This window comes from Zootoca vivipara, chromosome 5 (assembly GCF_963506605.1).
Source record: "Zootoca vivipara chromosome 5, rZooViv1.1, whole genome shotgun sequence".
In the NCBI taxonomy this organism is placed as follows: Eukaryota; Metazoa; Chordata; class Lepidosauria; order Squamata; family Lacertidae; genus Zootoca; species Zootoca vivipara.
In genome coordinates this window covers 34228255-34246466 of record NC_083280.1, presented here as the reverse complement: position 1 = coordinate 34246466, position 18212 = coordinate 34228255, and the positions used below count along the sequence as shown (strand labels likewise).

Sequence of the window (18212 nt, the reverse complement as noted above, 5' to 3'; positions counted from 1 at the left end):
GTCAAACTTGAAACACAGTCCTATAGAAGCCCTGGGTCATCCAAGCTGAGGTCTAGCAACATGGGCAGTTGAGCAGACCCGGCACCTCAGCTCTGCTGCCCTTTTACGAGTCATGTGACCCTCACCTGTCCCAAGCATAGCTGCCAAGTTTTTGCTTTTCTCGCGAGGAAGCCTATTCAGCATAAGGGAAAATCCCTGTAAAAAAGGGATAACTTGGCAGCTATGGTCCCAAGCCTACTCCATCCCCTCGTGTATTTTCTGCAACCCCAACCTCTTCGTTCACATCTCCGGTTTGCCCCGGTGGGTCGCGGTCCCGGCTGCACCCCTTGCCAGGATCCTCTTTCTCTTCCCCGTTGTCCTGCCAGTTCATGACAAAACATGACATGAAGGCTGGCAACATCAACCTTGCCATGTTGATCCTTGCAGACGACCTCGGTGCCTGGAAACCTTTTCAGCAGGGGGCCAGTTCACTGCCCCTCAGACCTTGTGGGGGGCCGGACTATATTTTGGATAAAAAAAATAAACGAATTCCTATGCCCCACAAATAACCCAAAGATGCATTTTAAATAAAAGCACACATTCTACTCATGTAAAAACACGCTGATTCCCGGACCGTCCATGGGCCGGATTTACGGTAGAAGGCGATTGGGCTAGAGGCTTTAGTTTGCCTACCCATGCCCTATAGTAAAAAAGCACTGAAAGGAAGAGGCCTCTCTATAAATATGTTCCACTTTTCCCACTAGGGGGCAAACTCTGCACATTTTCTTTTTAAGGAGGAATGAATGATCAGGTTGGAACAAGGAGTCTTTGCGACATAGCTGCCAAGTTATCCCTTTTTTTAAGGGAAATTCCCTTATGCTGAATAGGCTTCCTCGTGAGAAAAGGGAAAACTTGGCAGCTATGCTTTGCGACCAAAACTCTGCCTTAGGGAAAGCGTGATTTTGTACCCTCTCATACTGTCTTCTCTGCTGAGATTGTTTTGCACAGTGATGACTGGCTGCTGATATTTTAAGGAGTTTTCAGGCAATTGAGAATATAAAAAGGAACATGGAATACCTCTCCTGTAAGGAAGTTCTGCAATTTTATTTTATTTTTTGAGCTACCTTCACCTGGTTTAGCCGGCCAAACAAAGCTGTTCCTGGGATGTGGCCAAAGTGGCATGCTGGCAGCCTCTAGGTGAGAGCTGAGTGCAGGGTGGGGACCAAAGGTGGACAAACTATCCCAGAAGGAGCACGATGTCCCCCCCCCCCGAGGTCCTCCCCTAACACCCCATACATCACCAAGAAAGAGCTCCTTAGCAAAGCACACACTATATGCATAGAAAGTCCCGAGTTCAAGTCCTGGCCTATCCCACTGCTAAGACCACCAGTAAGGTGGCCATCCACCCTACTTTGCAGAGGACAGTCCTCTATTTGAAGGAGTCCACTGTTTGAAAGGCTGTCCGGTCCAAGTCTAATTTAAAGATAACCATAAGAAGGGATAGCGGGGGGGAGTGTGGGGGTTGAAGTTGCCCAGCTACAGCCAGCACCTGGAGGGCAGACAGAGCAGATCCCCTGGTCACGGTTTCCTGAGATGTCTTGCAGATTTTGCATCTGTACGTATGTTGCGGCAGAGGCAAAGTTCATGCAGATTTCTTGGTGATGCAGTCCTCTTTTGGGGTCACACTAGAAGTGGTGGGGGAGGAGGCCCCAGGCAGCCACCTCCTTCAGAGGACAGAGCCTCGGGCAAACTGCAACACTGCCGCAGCTCAGCACCAACAAGTGCCATATGTACATATAAAACAACTAAAGCAAGGGAGAGCTGCCCAACGCGGATTCATCATCAACAACAACACCCTCCCCTTTCCCCCATCCAAACACATCCCGCTTAGAAAGCACCCTTTTCATTCCGTTTTGTTTCTGGTTTTGGCCAGATATCCCGGGCCCTGTTCTGCCGCAACCTCCCTGCCTCCAAGAACGAGGCTTCCTTGTTTCCCCTTAAACCTCTTCATCGATGCAGAAGGCCCTTTTCTTTTTGTGTAAACACCCGCGCAGATACGCCGAGACGGGTTGTGTGCCTGGCTCTATTTAAAACCCTGATTTACGGGTGTATTTACTGCTCCAAAAGATTTTATGCCTTCAGACAGAATGAGCCTTGTGCTGTGCAGATGCAGGCTTACCACCTGCTTCCAGACCAGCAGCCAGCCAGCCAGCCAGCCAGCTAGCCAGCCTCTGTAATTTAACCCTATGTTGCCTGCCACAAAAAGCCTGGCAGTATGAACTAGTAGAGGTGCTCACTCTGGAACCACTAGGAAGCTGGAGAAAGAGACTCGCGGCGAACTTGATTTACCTGACGAGGCTGAATAAATGGCTCTATTGTATATCCATGCCATGCATGAAGATACTACAAATACAGTGTTGTACTAGCCTCATGGTATACCTGTAGTGCTAAGTCTATTCAGAGTTTTCTGTTGCATTTTCTTTTTCTGAGTTTGTATACTTCTCCCTTTCATTCATCTCCGATTATGACTTTCTTCCCTTTTTGTATAATTTCGACTGTACAAAATTGTACAACAACCCTGTGAGGTAGTTACAGGTAGGTAGCCGTGTTGGTCTGCCATAGTCAAAACGAAATTAAAAAAAATTCATTCCAGTAGCACCTCAGAGACCAACTAAGTTTGTCATTGGTATGAGCTTTCGTGTGCATACCAATGACAAACTTAGTTAGTCTCTAACGTGCTACTGGAAGGAATTTTTTAATTTTGTTTCGCCTGTGAGGTAGGTTAGGGTGAGAGGCAGTGAGGGCCAAAGGTCATCCAGTGGGCTTCTTGGCTGAGTGTTTTTTGAACCCTGGTCTGACACTAACAGTACACCACAGTGTCGTGAGTGTGAGAGAGACAACCTTTTTTTCCTAACCACTTTCTGCACACTATTTATAATTTTAAACCTCCTGCTAATTGTCGTTTCTCTAACCTGGTGTTTCTCAGACAGAGGGCTGGGACCCACCAGTGGGCCTTGGGTCAGTTTTAAGTGGGCCTTGGGGCTACGTAGCCGGATTGGTGCCAGCCAATCCATCTGCTCTGCTCCCTGTCCAGCCCATAGCCTTTTGGTTTGACAGATGCTAACACCATCAACTAAATTGGTGGGCAGGAGACAGGAGGAGAGAAGGAAGGTTCCCTTCTTTGGAGAGAAAAGAGCCAAAGAAAGTGCTGAAGGAAATTGCAAAGTCAGATAAAAGGTTCATATTTCTCAAAATGGGTATAAGAAGGAAAGGGGAAAGAGGAAAGTTGTCACAAGAGGAAGAGGTGGATGTTAGAAGAGGTGGACATGTGGGGAGGAAAGGGAAAACCGAAAAAAAAACCCTTCCACTTGTATTAGCAAATTCTGCCTAAAATGGGGAGGCTGTGTCACAATGCCTCCATGAGTTGAGGAAAGCTGAGCTATGGAACTCCTTGCCACAAGGAAAATGCTGTGGCAAAGAATATAGAAATTTCCATAAATTGATTAGATATCAGTAGGGCATGGAGGTCAATAATTCCTAGCTGATCATGCCTAACCCTGGCTTTATCTAACTTCATTTTGTAATTCGCTTTGCCTTGGCATCCTATTTTGTGATTGATGGGTCTCGGTAACAGTCAGCCATTTCAAGGGGGGGGGGGGCCTGGTCAAAAGTTTGAAAACTGCTGCTGTGAACAAAAGAAGCCCCAGATTCAAAGATGGTGCTATAATGGTTTTATAAAATTATTCATTGTGTGGAGAAAGTGGTTTTTCTCCCTTTCTCATTTTTCCAAAATATAATGTATATTGCATATATCTTGAAGTTATTTTGTGCAGGTTTATTGCATACGGTAAATATCCTACCGACTGACAATAATCTTCCCCTCTCAAGAATGCTAGGCTTGGGGCTATTGTTAAAAATAAATAATAAATAAGTGCTTATTTTGTACAATTGCATCCATATGGCTCCTTACTTTCCAACATTTTACACAGCCTGTTGAAAAATAGGGTGCAAGGAGGAAAGGGATGTTATGTTTATGGGCAGCTGATGAAGAAGGCTATTGTCCCTGTTGTCTGTATATGTTTTGGACTTCAGCTGCTGTTGGGTTCCAAGAGTCCCAAGTGGAGGAAGGCTAGTTTATGCCATAATAAACAACCTAGTCTTGGGGATGTGACAAGACTCTTTGTTGGTTTTGCAACAATAGACCAATACAGCCACCTCTCTGTAATTTGGAATCCCTAGTTCGCCAGAGACATTTCTCTTATTTCAGAAGCATTGGAGCATAGAAAGCTGCCATTGGTCCACCTAGCTCAATAAGGTCTACTCTGATTGGCAGACACCTGGGACATTCTGCATGCAGAACAGATGCTCTACCACCAAACTATGACCCCTCCCGCATTTCATTTTGATAGAGAAATGAAGCATCTCTGAAAAGTAGTTTGCTTGTATCAAGGTATCCATAATGCCATGGGTGGTTTAAGAGAAAATTATACGAAAATGATATATCACTGGTATCTAACACCAAGTAAACTGGCAAAAATGTATAAATCTAAATCAAACAAGTGTTGGAAATGTGCAAAGAGAAAGATGGCTCTTTTTATCATATGTGGTGGTCTTGTAGTAAAGTTAAAGCTGACTGGGAAATGATATATAATGAATTGAAAAAGATGTTTAAAATAACCTTTGTAAAAACAACAACCCAGAAGCTTTTTTTTTTGAGAATTATAGGGACAGAACTACCTAAAGTGTATAGAAATATATTTATGTATGCGAATATAGCAGCAAGAATGTTGCTCGCCCCAAATTGTAAAGAAGCAGAAGTCTCAGCAAAGGAAGAATGGATACAAAAAATTATGGAATATGCAGAAATGGCGAAACTTACCGGAAGAATAAGAAATGAAGATAACAAACTTTTTATAACTAGAATGGAAATGGTTTATTGAATATTTACAGATAAATTTCAAAGAGATAAAAATATTGGCAAGATTGTTGTAATAATCTGCAGTTTCATAAGTGTATATATTTAGAGTAGGTAATTAAATGAACAAATTAAATGAATTTGGATATGCAAAAGATAAATTTAAGGAACCACAGAAAGAGGAGGAAGGAAGTCAAACCTTGAAATGTTAAAATGATTGTAAAATTAAAGAAATGTATAAATAATTTTTTTAAAACAAACAAACATAATGCCATAGATGGCAGTTTTCAATTAGCAGTTTCCATCTTCAATAATACAAGGATCGAGACACTAGCAACAACCTGCCATTGTTCTCATGAGTGCTAGGATGTATTGCTTTAGACCAGGCACCCCCAAACTGCGGCCCTCCAGATGTTTTGGCCTACAACTCCCATGATCCCTAGCTAACAGGACCAGTGGTCGGGGAAGATGGGAATTGTAGTCCAAAACATCTGGAGGGCCAAAGTTTGGGGATGCCTGCTTTAGACTAACTTTTTAAACTTTGCCATCCACAGGTGGTATTTTTTTTCAGCTGGAGTCAGTGCTTCTCAGGTCACATATGCTCTACCACAGAAAACATTTTTCCATCCATGGTCCAACCAACAGTCAGCCATCTTTCCTAGGTGCAGACCCAGTTCACATATCTTCATTATACCCTGGTCATCCACCAGCTTCATGTGGCATTGAACACCTTCCTGGTCACTCCATGATCTCATCCAAAGGGTTTCTGAAACCGAATCTGGAACCTCAGCATCACCAGTGTCTTAAGTGGTAAGTTTGTAAGTGCAGAGTCATATCTCTTTGACTATGTATGTTTATAATCTTCTTAAGCAACTGAGCAATAGAATGGAAGAATTCTGCAGGAACTCATATCAGGGCCTAGTTGACTGGAGTCTTCTCCGTGATCTTGGTGGCCTCTGATTGGCACACTTCTCATGTTATTATTACTATTTTGCAAAAACAGTTTGATACAAACCTGAACCTTGTGCAATTGAGGGTGGAGGCAGTCGGAACATAGGAAGTGGAACATCTGCAAAACAACAAACCTTAAACTCTGGGCAGTGCTCAATGAATCTGTTCATATGGTCTAAAATATAGCATAATGTCAGTCTGCAAAGATAGTCATCAACATAATGCCACATGGGAACTCGCTCTGCTATCCTTACCCGTTACAGGAAATGCATGAAGGGTTAAATTTTAGGCCTCCCTTGTGGGCTTGCTGTCCATTTTCTTGCTGGTTATTAGATTCTTCACGGCTATTAGGTTTGTTTGAATAAGTTCTTTGTGCAATAGAGTTTTCCCACGTCCTTTCACTTGCTGGTTAGTCGCGTGTCCTAAGTCAGAGAGGAGCCATAGCCATGAATTCTTAAAGGAGCTCTCGCCCGCCCCCTGCCCACCTCCAGAGCCAGACATCTGCCTTGGAGGGAACTCACTAACATCTGCCATACTTACGGTACTTTCCCTTCTATTTTCAAGTCTCCTTTTCTTTCCCTCTTAAAAAAAAGCACAGGAACAGATGTTTCAAGTTGTTTTCTTTTTAAATAGTGTGAAATGTAGACAAATACTAGAGAAGAGGAGGGGGCTAATAAAAGCAGAAAGATGGACCCCGTTGCTTTGGGGAAACCCAGAAAGAAAAGTATGGCTTTGTCTGTCCGGGGAAATGTACCTTTTCACTGAAATCTGGCACTCAGCAATGTAAGAAAAATAAGAAAGCACATCACAAAAGTGCCTCCTTAAGTAATGCACTTATGCAAATGACACATTTGCATTTGTGTGCATATTTCCCCATTCAGTCAACAAGCACAGATGTCATACTTTGCCGGAATGAAAAGTTATTTTGGACTCTTCTGAGTTTCTACAGTATCCATGAAGGAAAACTGGGGGGAAAGGAATTGTCTCCAGATAATGCTGGTCCAATGCTTTTCTTGACACTCTCGGATGAATGAAGCCTTTTGTGAATGACCACACAGGAGAATATAGGCCCTACCTCTGAAAACCCTTAGACGTTTCATAGATGACAATATCATATTGGATTATAAAAGTAAAAAAAGGGAAATGGGCAGGTACCTAGAAGCTCCTGTAGCATAGGGGCAAATAAATCCTAACCCCTGATCTTTCTTGCTGGAGGGTGTTATGAAGCAGTGGAGATTTCCCTTTGCCTGGCTCTGCTTGTGGGGGGTCCCTACTGCACCCACTGAAAATGAAGCAGTATCCCCACTGGAGGTGGCCAGCATAAACTCTGAAAATGGGGCAGGGAGGGGGTGAAGCCAGGCTAGATACCACAAATGGGCCTGATCTGGGCCTCTCTGTTGTGCCAGCCTGCAAGTGGCGCAGCAAAAACTGGCAGGTTTACTGCCCTTCCCCTTTTGCCCTAAATGGTGCAAGTTGCAGGGCTCTGAATGCAGTGGGGCTTCTTCTGCTCCACTCAGCCCAGTTGCTCCCATCTGGGAGTTAGGATTGCACTCAGCCAGGAGTTAGGATTGCTCCCTTTTTGGCCAAGAGCCAAATTATTGGCTCTTCATAGAAACATTTATAAACCACCTACAATTGCCCAAAGAAGTTCAAAACAATAAAATCCTGAGACAATAAAAATGAAGGGGCATGATGTATTTATTTACACAATTATTATTATTATTATTATTATTTTTCTACCCCTAAAAATTCAAAGTGGTCTACAGAAAAGGTCAACGATAAACAAGGAAACAGCATCAAATACTGAGGGTCTCTCTTAGTTCTCTAGTATGTAAATGGAAACCGAGGGGCAGTTCACGTTGGCAACATTTTACTATATGCCATAGGTGCCTGTGGTGTTTTGTTCTACTCTAGAGGGTTTTTTTTAATTTTTATAAATACAAATTTAACTCAGCATCATTTACATACATTTACATACATACTTACTAAGATTATCCGAATCTCGCAACTCCCCCCTTTCATGGATCCTTATACCCAATATTCTTCAATCTACATATGAATAAATTCTTTATTTTTTCTGCTTATCTAACTTGTCCATTGCTTTTTTTGCTTTAAAAGTTATTTTTAAAGTCCAGCTAACGTTTTCATTTGCTCACAATGCTCTCTTAGGTATGTTATAAAAAATTCCCATTCTTTCTTAAAGTCCTTTTCTTCTTGGTCCCTTAATCTCGCAGTTAGTTTTGCCATTTCGGCACAGTCCATCATTTTGGCTTGCCATTCTTCTTTACTCGGTAATGTTTTATCCCTCCATTTTTGGGCTAATAACATGTGCACAGCTGTTGTTGTATACATAAACAATCTTTTCTGTTGCTCTAGAGTTTTTGACAAACTCTACTTAAGGGTAGTTAAAAGGAAGGTGCTTGCAATTAAGCTTTCTGTAGTGGAATTATGGTTGGTGCTTTTGAATTATGGTGCTGGAGGAGACTCCCATGGACTGCAAGAAGATCAAACCTATCCATTCTGAAGGAAATCAGCCCTGAGTGCTCCCTGGAAGGACAGATCCTGAAGCTGAGGCTCCAATACTTTGGCCATCTCATGAGAAGATAAGACTCCCTGGAAAAGACCCTGATGTTGGGAAAGATTGAGGGCACAAGGAGAAGGGGGCGACAGAGGACGAGATGGTTGGACAGTGTTCTCGAAGCTACCAACATGAGTCTGACCAAACTGCGGGAGGCAGTGGAAGACAGGAGTGCCTGGCGTGCTCTGGTCCATGGGGTCATGAAGAGTCGGACACGACTAAATGACTAAACAACAAAGTAGTCAGTGACTGATTAACAGGTGGGAGAGCTGGGAATTGGAATGTTTAGGATATCGATAAGTGTAGCAACGGCTAAAGCAGCATCACTGGCTGCATGGGAGTGTCATGTTGCGTCCTGGTTTGACCCTGAATGGCTTGCCTTCTGTTGGAGACCCAGACCTCCCAGAGCCAAGAGACCCTGGGGAACAGACAGAAGTCCCCAATTCCAGCACGGATTCGGAAGATCCAGGAAGAGACCTCACCAGGACTTTCTGCAAAGGTTTCCCTGGAAGGACTCTTAGGCTGGGACCCCAGCTCGCCTGCAGCAGAAGGACCCTATTCTGAGTTAGAGTGGGAGGTCAAGCTGCCTCCCAGCTGCTTGGGCCACAGGGCACCAGAAAGTCCAGATTCAGGTGCCACTCAATGAAGGAGTGGGCATCTGAAAGCCTAAGGAAACAGCAACTTAAATATTTTTTTAAAAAATATTTTTTATTTAAATCACCAACACCAAACACAGACAGTGAAACCCCCCCAGGCGCCCGATACATTGGATGTACATAAACAATGAAAACATACAGGTATTCAAATCAACCATGTGTACAATTCTATATATATATTCAGCTCCACACTCCACAAGGTTTATTTAACTTTTAACATTTTAATTACCCCAAATTGTTCAAACCTCCCCAAATAATTCAAACCAATCCTCCTCTTTCTCACTGACCTTCCACCCTTTCATTTTATGCATCTTCACAGTTAGGTATTCTAAAATTATAATATTATAATATTATTCAATTTTTCCCTCCATTTGTTCACCTTTAGCTCTTCTGCATTCTTCCAATTACTCGCTATAACCTGTCTAGCTGCAATTACCATCAATTTTACCCATTTACATTCCTCTTTTGTTTTTAACCCAGTGCTACCAAGGCTAATAAGAACCATTAATTTAGATATATCCACCCTTCTACCCAAAATTCTCGATATTTCTATACCAATCTTTTCTATACCAATCTGTTCCCAAAACTTATTAACTAAGGGACACTCCCACCACATATGACTGTACGTTCCCATCACTCCGCATTTCCTCCAGCAATTCTTACTTCCGGATTTTGCAACTTTGAAAGACCAAATTCTTGTTGAAAGGCTTTATTTGTTTCAGGGAGGGGAATTGAAAAACTGAAGAGAATTAAAGAATAATGTCCCTCTCCCATAGCTGTCAAGTCCTCCATTTTTTAAAGGGAAATTCCCTTATGCTGAATAGGCTTCCTCGCGAGAAAAGGGAAAAGTTGACAGCTATGCCCTCTCCTTTCATGTAAGTGCTCTCCTGAAGGCGTACCTCTTCTCTTCTTATACCTTCACACTGCCTGATATGGAAGATCACTGTGGTGATTTTACAGTGGAGTCAAGGAGCTCGTTAAACCAAGCGGCATCTTCTCCAGAGAGGAAACCTCAAGCTGCAATCCTTCATCTTTCCATGGATCTGATGCCAAGCCCGGCCAATTCTGCGGGGATCTATGAGAATTCCCCACCCATTGTGCACAAGAGTTCTTGGCCTCTGCCCTGCCTTGCCCTTTGGTTTGTCAGCCTTGTGATATGAAAAGGAGGGAGGGGAGAATAAGAAATGAGCTTAGATGCAAGAGCAGAAATGGAGAATTCCTGAGAAGCAGTCTTGGGAACAGCTACAAAAGGCTGTCCACACAGAAACCCCTGGAGCTGCTGAGCCACTGGTATTTGTGAAAGGTGAAATAGCTGCTCTGTTTCCACATTCTCTACTGGACGTATGCTTTGCTTCTACAAAGGGAAGCACATTTTCTGTGGTGGCACCTTAACTCTGGAATGTCCTTTCCAAGAAAGCGCTCATGACAATCTCTTTGGCACCAACCGAAGGCCTTCTTATTTGTCCAGACATTCTAGTTGGCAGATTATTTTTTGGAATTGTTTTTATCATTCTGGGTTTTTTATTTTGCCTAGTTCTGTTTTGTTGCGCTTTTCATATATATATAAAAAAGAGTTGTATGTAGACGTCGTGCCATCTAGCAAGTGAGTAGGAACGGCTGCTCTCCACAATGCTGCTACCTTGCTATAGAACTGAGCATGAACCAAGAAGGTGAGACAAGGAAGGATGAGCACCATAAGGCTGGCATTTATTTGAAGCCTTCCCTTCAAAGCTAGGGTGTCCTGGTTTACAGAGGACAGTCTCCTATTTGAAAGCCTGCCCTTTCAAAGTACAGTGGTACCTTGGTTCTCAAACGCCTTGGTACTTGAACAACTTGGAACCCAAACACTGCAAACCTGGAAATAAGTGTTCCAGTTTGTGACCTTTTTTTGGAAGCCTAATGTGCTCCGTTTTGAGTGTTATGCTTCCGATTTGAAGGGCCACACTTCTGTTTTGAGTGCTACGCTGAGGTCTGTCTGTTTTTGCTATTTCTTTTGCGTTTTTATGGCTTTTTGTTTCATTTTTGTGACTGTGTGGAACCCAGTTCAGCTACAGATTGATTGATTGATTGATTGTGTGACTGGAGCACATTGTTTATTGCTTTCATTTTATGGATCAATGGTCTCGTTAGGTAGTAGAATCCATGTTCAATTGCTGTTTTAGGGGTTGTTTTGAAAAGTCTAGAATGGATTAATTAATCCATTTTGCCTTACTTTCAATGGGAAAGCGTGCCTTGGTTTTGGAACTCTTTGGTTTTGGAACGGACTTCCGGAACGGATTAAGTTTAAAAACCCAGGTACCACTGTACAGGTTAAAGATAAACAGCCTTAACAAGGCTGACATTGTCCATTAATAGGCTGCTCCTGGACTGAAGGCTGAGCAGTTCAATTTGTCAGTCTTCCCCACTATGGTGAGATATACTGTATTTCTGTTTAAACTGCAGTAATACTTTCTTAATTTGAATCTCTGCACATACATAAGCAAAGAATACAAAGTTTCGTCATCCCCCTCCCTCGTGCATTGCACAAACTTTCCCCTCCTTCTCCATCACTGTAAGTAGTCGATTACTCTCCTTTGAAGAATGTATCATTACGTGATAAAGTGCATGCAAGGAGTCGTGCATGCAGTTAATATTAGGAGGAGCAGCCATCTGTTTTTCTACAACTTTGAAGATATTACAGCCTTTTAGGTCTTGTGTTTTTATTATCGTATTTTATTTGTGCAATTAATTGCTTTGGTATTTTCTTTTTGTGCAAACTGCCCTGTGAATTTTTATTGAAGGGTAGTGTAAAAATCCCTTCAATAAATAAAATGGCCATGCACTGAGACTTCTTTATTATTGACATCTCATGTGAGCTGGCCACCTCGCGCCTTGGGAAATTTGCAGCAGCATCAAATCAAAATGAAATAAGAATTTAGAAAAGATTCTGTAGAAAAGATTTGGCAGTTAAAGAAAAAACACCACCACCATAATTCTTCAATCAAATTGGGTGGGGCAGTTTTAAGAACAAGTGAAAACTTCCACAAACAGCTATAAATGTTACCCATCTTCTGACACACCCCACCACATCACATTTGGAATGATAGCAACTGGTGGGTAGAATTTAGATCAGGAAGTTGATACAGGGAAAAGAATTAGCTCCTTTCCCAGTACTGCTGTTCCCTCACACAGCTGGTTTTAAAACTTTTAAAAATGCTTAAGAAGATCAGCTCTTCTGCACAACATGCTTTCTGTTCCTCACAGGGTTTTCTATGACAGCTGAGAGCTGAAGGTGGGCAAGAAAAACATGAAATACCATTTTGGGATAGAGGGGAAATACATGTGCGTTATAAAACAAAAAAAAAGAGCACAATTAAAATATCTATGTATCTATATCTATATATTAAAAAAACAGAGCAGATTAAAAACAATGTAAACAGATTAGAAGCAGCAGCCAATGAAAAGAAGACAAAAAACAGCAGCAGCAAAAGTCAACTCCCCTTGGGAGTTGAAAGGCCTGTCTGAACAAGAAGGGCTTTGCCAATGAAAAACCAGCAAAGAGGGGACTAGGCAGGTCTCCCTGGGGAGGGAGTTCCAAAATCCAGGTGCGGTGCCCTTTTGGATTATTCCTTAACAATGATAAGATTGGTCCGTTTCGTATCTTTTGTTCTTGTCAATGCAAAATCAGTGGCTTCCTCCACACAAGTTCTGGAAACAGACAGTTTCATGTTATTTGCACCTCTGTTGTCATCGGATAAAATGGAACTGACACAGCTGCCTCTCTCCAGGAAATAACCTGGGTACTAAACTTAAGTTTTGCCCAGGGATCAAAAGTCTACCAGTTATAGCATAAAGCAAGATATGTAGGCAACTCCTGAAAGATTAGAATACATTCCACAGTTCCTATTTAGAAGACTAGCATCGGTGCCAGAAATAAGGCTGTGCGGGCAGTTCCCCAGCACAAGGGGGCATAAAATTGAGAAGATCCATAATTGAGAAGATCCGTTGCGGGAGCCAGATGTTGGTCTCACACAGGGCGCCATATTACAAAATATTACCAAAGCCTGCCCCAGTTGGGCACTTTTTAATGCAGAATATTTTGATGGGAAGATCAAGAGTGTGAGATATAGGATTCGCAGACCAAATAACGTGGAACCTGTACACAAAAGACAACAAAACCACTCACCCCAATTGCCCAGGTGTAACTGGTTCTACCCTGTTGTAGCCATCCCTTCCATGGGAATCGGTGCCAATTGAGCAGGGGGCCGCACAGCCTTCATGGAGTGCTCTCATTCTCTGTCGTCTTCCTAACAAAAGATTCCTGCCAAGCATAGCTTTGTAGAGGCTGGACATCTGTCGCTCTTTAGGAGCGGGGTGTGTGTGTGTGTGTGTACGATTTGCCCATTGAAAAGTAGTGACCTGTCAGCCTTGATTGATGGCCACAAGCCTCTGGTCTCAACCCCTCCTGTGGGAAAAGAGGGCTAGCCAAGCAATGCCTTCATTCACATGCTAATACCAGGCTATAAATGCAAGCAGAGCAGGGCAATCATGTAAGAGAAAGCCCCAGAAAGGCAAGGGGAGCAGCCAGCTGCCAAAGGGCTTTCTCCCCTTTCTCCCCTAAGCCTTGGGGCAGGCGAGGTGGATTACAATGACTGCCACAACCCTGGCCAGCTGCGTGCAGAAGCTTTCCAACACCAAAGAGGAAAGGAAGGTATGTCGCATTCTAGAAGTGCCCCGAGATAGAAGTCTTGAGGGTTTAAGGACACACGATGGGTTGTATCCAACTAACATACTTCGCCATCGAAATGAATGGATGTGAGGTTAGGCGTGCCCATTCATTTCAATGGCTCTACTCTGAGTAGGACTAACGCTGTGTGCAACCCTAGTGGTTGCTGTTTCTGTGTTTTACTAGGAGGTAACTCCTAACTTAGCTCTCAAGGGACTAACCCACAGACAGTATCCAGAGATAAGCTAAGAGCTAGTTAAAGGAACACAGAGCAGTTTGGCATCAACGGTAAAGTACAAAACACATGGGTGTGTACAAGCTCTGACTGTTATTTGCACACACATATTTAATGTGGAGTTGTATATGACCAGGGAGAAAAATATATCTAGTTTATATAAACTATATTTACTGCTTTTAATTTTGCTTTATATGCTTAATTTTAATCACAAACTATTTTTTTTTAAAAAAGTAGATTATTTGTGTGTAGAATTTAGTATATGCTGTTGTAGAAATGAAAGCCGGCACCACTGCAGAGATTTGATGTTCCACCTCACCTGATTTCCATCACAATCAGCAGAAAAAAATACAACTGGAAGTGGTTGTCAAAAGAATTGTCTGACTGGGTGGGTTGTGGAATGAAATTCTAATAAAAACCACGATATATTAGATTATGGGAAACTTGTAAAAAGCTTTTATGGAGAGTTTTATAACAAAGCTCATGCTCTGGACATAATTGAAATCAGTTTCCTGTTTCTTCCTTGGTAACTGGGTTGTTAGGCAAAACAAAATCAGCAATCCTATGCACTCTTACCCAGGAGTAGGGCTTACTTCTGAGTAAACACGTATAGGATTGAGTTGTCAGTTTTCCTTGTCAGACTTCATACAAAATTGAACTAGGTGGAAATCTGGTGTATGGGTGTGTGTCAGGAGAGTGTTTGACAACCGAACTGGTGAAATACTGGCCACAGTAGTACCCATGAATTATTTGCTGCTATATAGGAATGACATCTATTTTTTAAGAACAAAAACATTGAAGCTCTATGTGCATTTGAGCTGACAAGACCAGTAGCCAAAAGCAGGATCCAAGCTTTCCATGTAGAAAAGTTACTCTTAACATTCTTCCTTTAATCACTGTAGTTAAGAAAACCTTTGATTGAAAGAAAACGAAGGGAGAGGATCAACAACTGCTTGGACCAGCTCAAGGAGACTGTTGTTGGGGCCTTTCAGCTTGATGTAAGTGTCGATTTTTAGCGTGCCTCTGCTCCATCTTCCTTTTTGCTTTATTTTTTCAGCATTGTTCAAAAACAATTCTTTGTCACTAATAACCCACTTTGTTGCTGCTCTTTTAAACAGCAATCTAAACTTGAAAAAGCAGATATCCTCGAAATGACGGTAAAGCATATCCAGAATATCCAAAATAGCAAAGTTATGGGTAAGTGGATTTATGTACTTGTATGCTTTACTCTTCTACCCCTTCATGTTTATTCAAACCTCTGTAACTTCTGCACTGCTTTGAACATCGCTCCGTCCAATCTTATTGTTCAAAAAGTACAACAGAAAAGTCAGAAGACAGTACTTTTCCAGCCTGATGTTACTGGTAAAACTGTGTAAATTGTGTAAAACAGTGACATGGAACAGTTTAAGCAGTGACTATTGAACTCCATGCTCAATAGAAAATGCTAAGACTGCAATCCTATGTATACTTACCTGGGCAAAAGTCCGATTAAACTCACTTCTGACTAGATATTATAGCACTGAAGGGGCCTTCTCAGACAATCTGCTTACTGTGTTGTTTATTAAAGGCTGTCACCACTCAGCATCTTCAAACAAAACCATAGAAGGGTCCTATTTCCCAAACATTCATACTGCAGTCCTTGAATTGCAATTCATACCTTCTGGTATCTCCAATGCCTCAGCAAGTCCACACTATAATGGTGTAAGCCTCTTAAAGAACGTGCTTTCACAAAGTACTTCTCAATATCCCATTTCTAGTTTAGTGTGTTAATGCAAAGCTGGGGGGGGGGGCGTGCGAATTACTGGCTGGAAGAGCCCATTTTCTTACATGATATCAGTACTTAAGATGGAGGGCTGTTAGCACTGTTCATAGCCATACTATAAAGTATCAGTTGAAGTCATTGCCTTGAATAATGCATGTGCAAGAGACTCAATATGGCAGCAACAACAGTTTCATTTATGAAGTTGCGGTGACAGGCACGTTGGGGCTACAACTAGGAATTCATGGCTTCTTGTACAGTTACCTTGTGTAGTCTGGTGCCGGGACAACAGGTTGGAACATCTCCTTGGAAGTAAAGGTTTCACAGCTACTGAGATGGCTCTTCTAACCCAAACTAACTCTTGGTACCACCTCAAGAGAAAGGCCTATAAAGTTTCCTCTTCAGGCTGGGAACATACACCTGGGTAATAATAGCCTTTCTGACTCCCACTTGGTGTAGGCTTGACAAAACAGCCCCAGATATATATTTTTTCAGGTGTGAAGTCCAAAACATTGGAGATAAAACAACCAGGGTACCCAAATCAGGTACATAGAATGTAATGGTACTTGTATAGAGTTTCCATGTTTCAGAGGTGGTCCCTGCAGAGCAAAACTTTGCCTGGAGGTATTTTGCTCACATTTTCAGCTAAGTAGCTTAGCAGTAGCTAAATAGATATTGCCCAGATGTTAACATAGACAGTGATCCTAACTCCACTTACCTGAGATTAAGTCATATTGAATTAAATTGGATTTACTTCTGAGTGGACATGGCTAGGATTGTACTCTTGGTTAGCGGCTTGGCTTTTAACACATTATACACCTGTAAGCAAAAGTGATATACTGTGAACCATAGAGGGTTTGTAGACCATTCTTAGCAACCAAATATATCATGGTGAACTGAGCACATGAAACAATTATGTCTGCACTTGAAAATAATAGTAAGGTGTACTGAAGCAGGCTATCAGGTTAGATTGTTGTCAGTGGCAAGAGAATGTGTGTTATATGAAAATAGGCGAGTTTTCATTATATTGGGCAGGGGCAGGCTTTGGTTTTAAGCTGAAGAGTCTTGATTCTTTAATAACAGGAAGTGTCTTCTGTTCTTGTTCGGCAGATTCCAAAATGGGGTTGGAAGCTCAGCAGAGGTACAGCACTGGCTATATCCAGTGTATGCACGAAGTCCACAATCTCCTCCTGACCTGCGAATGGATGGACAAGACCCTTGGGGCACGGCTACTGAACCACCTGCTGAAATCCTTGCCCAGATCTAGTGAGGAAACCTGCAAGGCAGACTTGAGTTCTACCACCCCTGGGAATAGCAAGGGGAATAGCACAGGGTCCAACCAATCTCAGGATCAGTTCCACCCCGCCGAAGACAAGCCCGGGTTGAAAAAGCCACTCCAGCCCCAAACACCCTCGCGTTGTAATCAGCGCGAGTCGTCTCCTCCCGGTCAGATCCTGCAATCTCATTTTGCACACAATGGCATTAACATGGGGTCATTAGACATGTGGAGACCGTGGTAAAACCTGTCTTGGAGAAACCTTATTTCTAATCTTAGACCCTCTTTTATATGTATCTTATAGATATGCCTCTTTAAAACACTTTTTGGAGCAAGTCTGCTCCTGTAGGTGTACTAAAGACCAGGGTACTTCAAGCCGAAGTAAACCGCTGCGTAGCCTGCATTGTAGAAGGCTGCTATTTTATTGTATTTATTTAATGCATCTAAATTATTTTATAGAATCTTCCCTTGGGCTGTTTAGTGTATGTGACTTATGTTCCTTTTCATATGCTATTAAAAAAAATTAACAACTTATTAATAAAAGTAGAAATCACAGCGAGATGCTGGTCTTGCATTTATGCAGCTACTTATGCAGCTACCGTTAAATAGGAGCATATTGAGCCAGAGCATTGATCCATCAGACTCTTTATTGTCTCTACACTGATTGGCAGTAGCTCTCCAGTTTTTCAGGCAAGGATTTCTGCAAGTCCTACCTGGAGGTGTCAGGGTTTGAACCCAGAACCTTCAGTGTCATGCAAAGCAGACACTCTACCACCATAGCTGCCAAGTTATCCCCTTTTTTAAGGGAAATTTCCTTATGCTGAATAGGCTTCCTCGCGAGAAAAGGGAAAACTTGGCAGCTATGTCTACCACTGAGCTATTGCCTGTTCCAAAACTGGGGGATTTCTACTTCCATTTCCCAGGATTACACAGAAAGTAGGGAAAACTTGCCTCCATTGCTCCACTGCAACTGAAGGAGAAAAAAAGAAGCAGTTGCATCCCTTAGCTTGCAAGTGTTCTATATGTGCAGAAGGCTTTTTATAAGAGAGAGCATTCAAACATGCTATTCCTCACCTGGGGTTTGAGATGGTACTGTTTAGCAAAACTTTCCCGCATAGTCCTGGAATACGTAGCTCAGTTGGTAGCGCATGAGACTCT

General features: G+C 42.4%; 1 protein-coding gene across 1 annotated transcript; it reads left to right on the top strand.

Annotated features, from left to right (window-relative positions):
- Positions 1 to 13706: 13706 nt before the first annotated feature.
- On the top strand, positions 13707 to 17298 carry LOC118093439 (transcription cofactor HES-6-like). The gene is made up of 4 exons (XM_035132534.1): positions 13707 to 13769; positions 14922 to 15017; positions 15138 to 15216; positions 16889 to 17298. The coding sequence occupies exons 1-4, from the start codon at positions 13707 to 13709 to the stop codon at positions 17296 to 17298; spliced, it is 648 nt and encodes a 215-aa protein (XP_034988425.1).
- Positions 17299 to 18212: the final 914 nt, after the last annotated feature.

Coding starts and splice junctions, on each gene's coding strand:
- LOC118093439 (XM_035132534.1), top strand. CDS start 13,707: ATGACTGCCACAACCCTGGCCAGCTGCGTGCAGAAGCTTTCCAACACC. Junction 15,018..15,137: donor TTGGGGCCTTTCAGCTTGAT/GTAAGTGTCGAT, acceptor TCTTTTAAACAG/CAATCTAAACTTGAAAAAGC. Junction 15,217..16,888: donor CCAAAATAGCAAAGTTATGG/GTAAGTGGATTT, acceptor CTTGTTCGGCAG/ATTCCAAAATGGGGTTGGAA.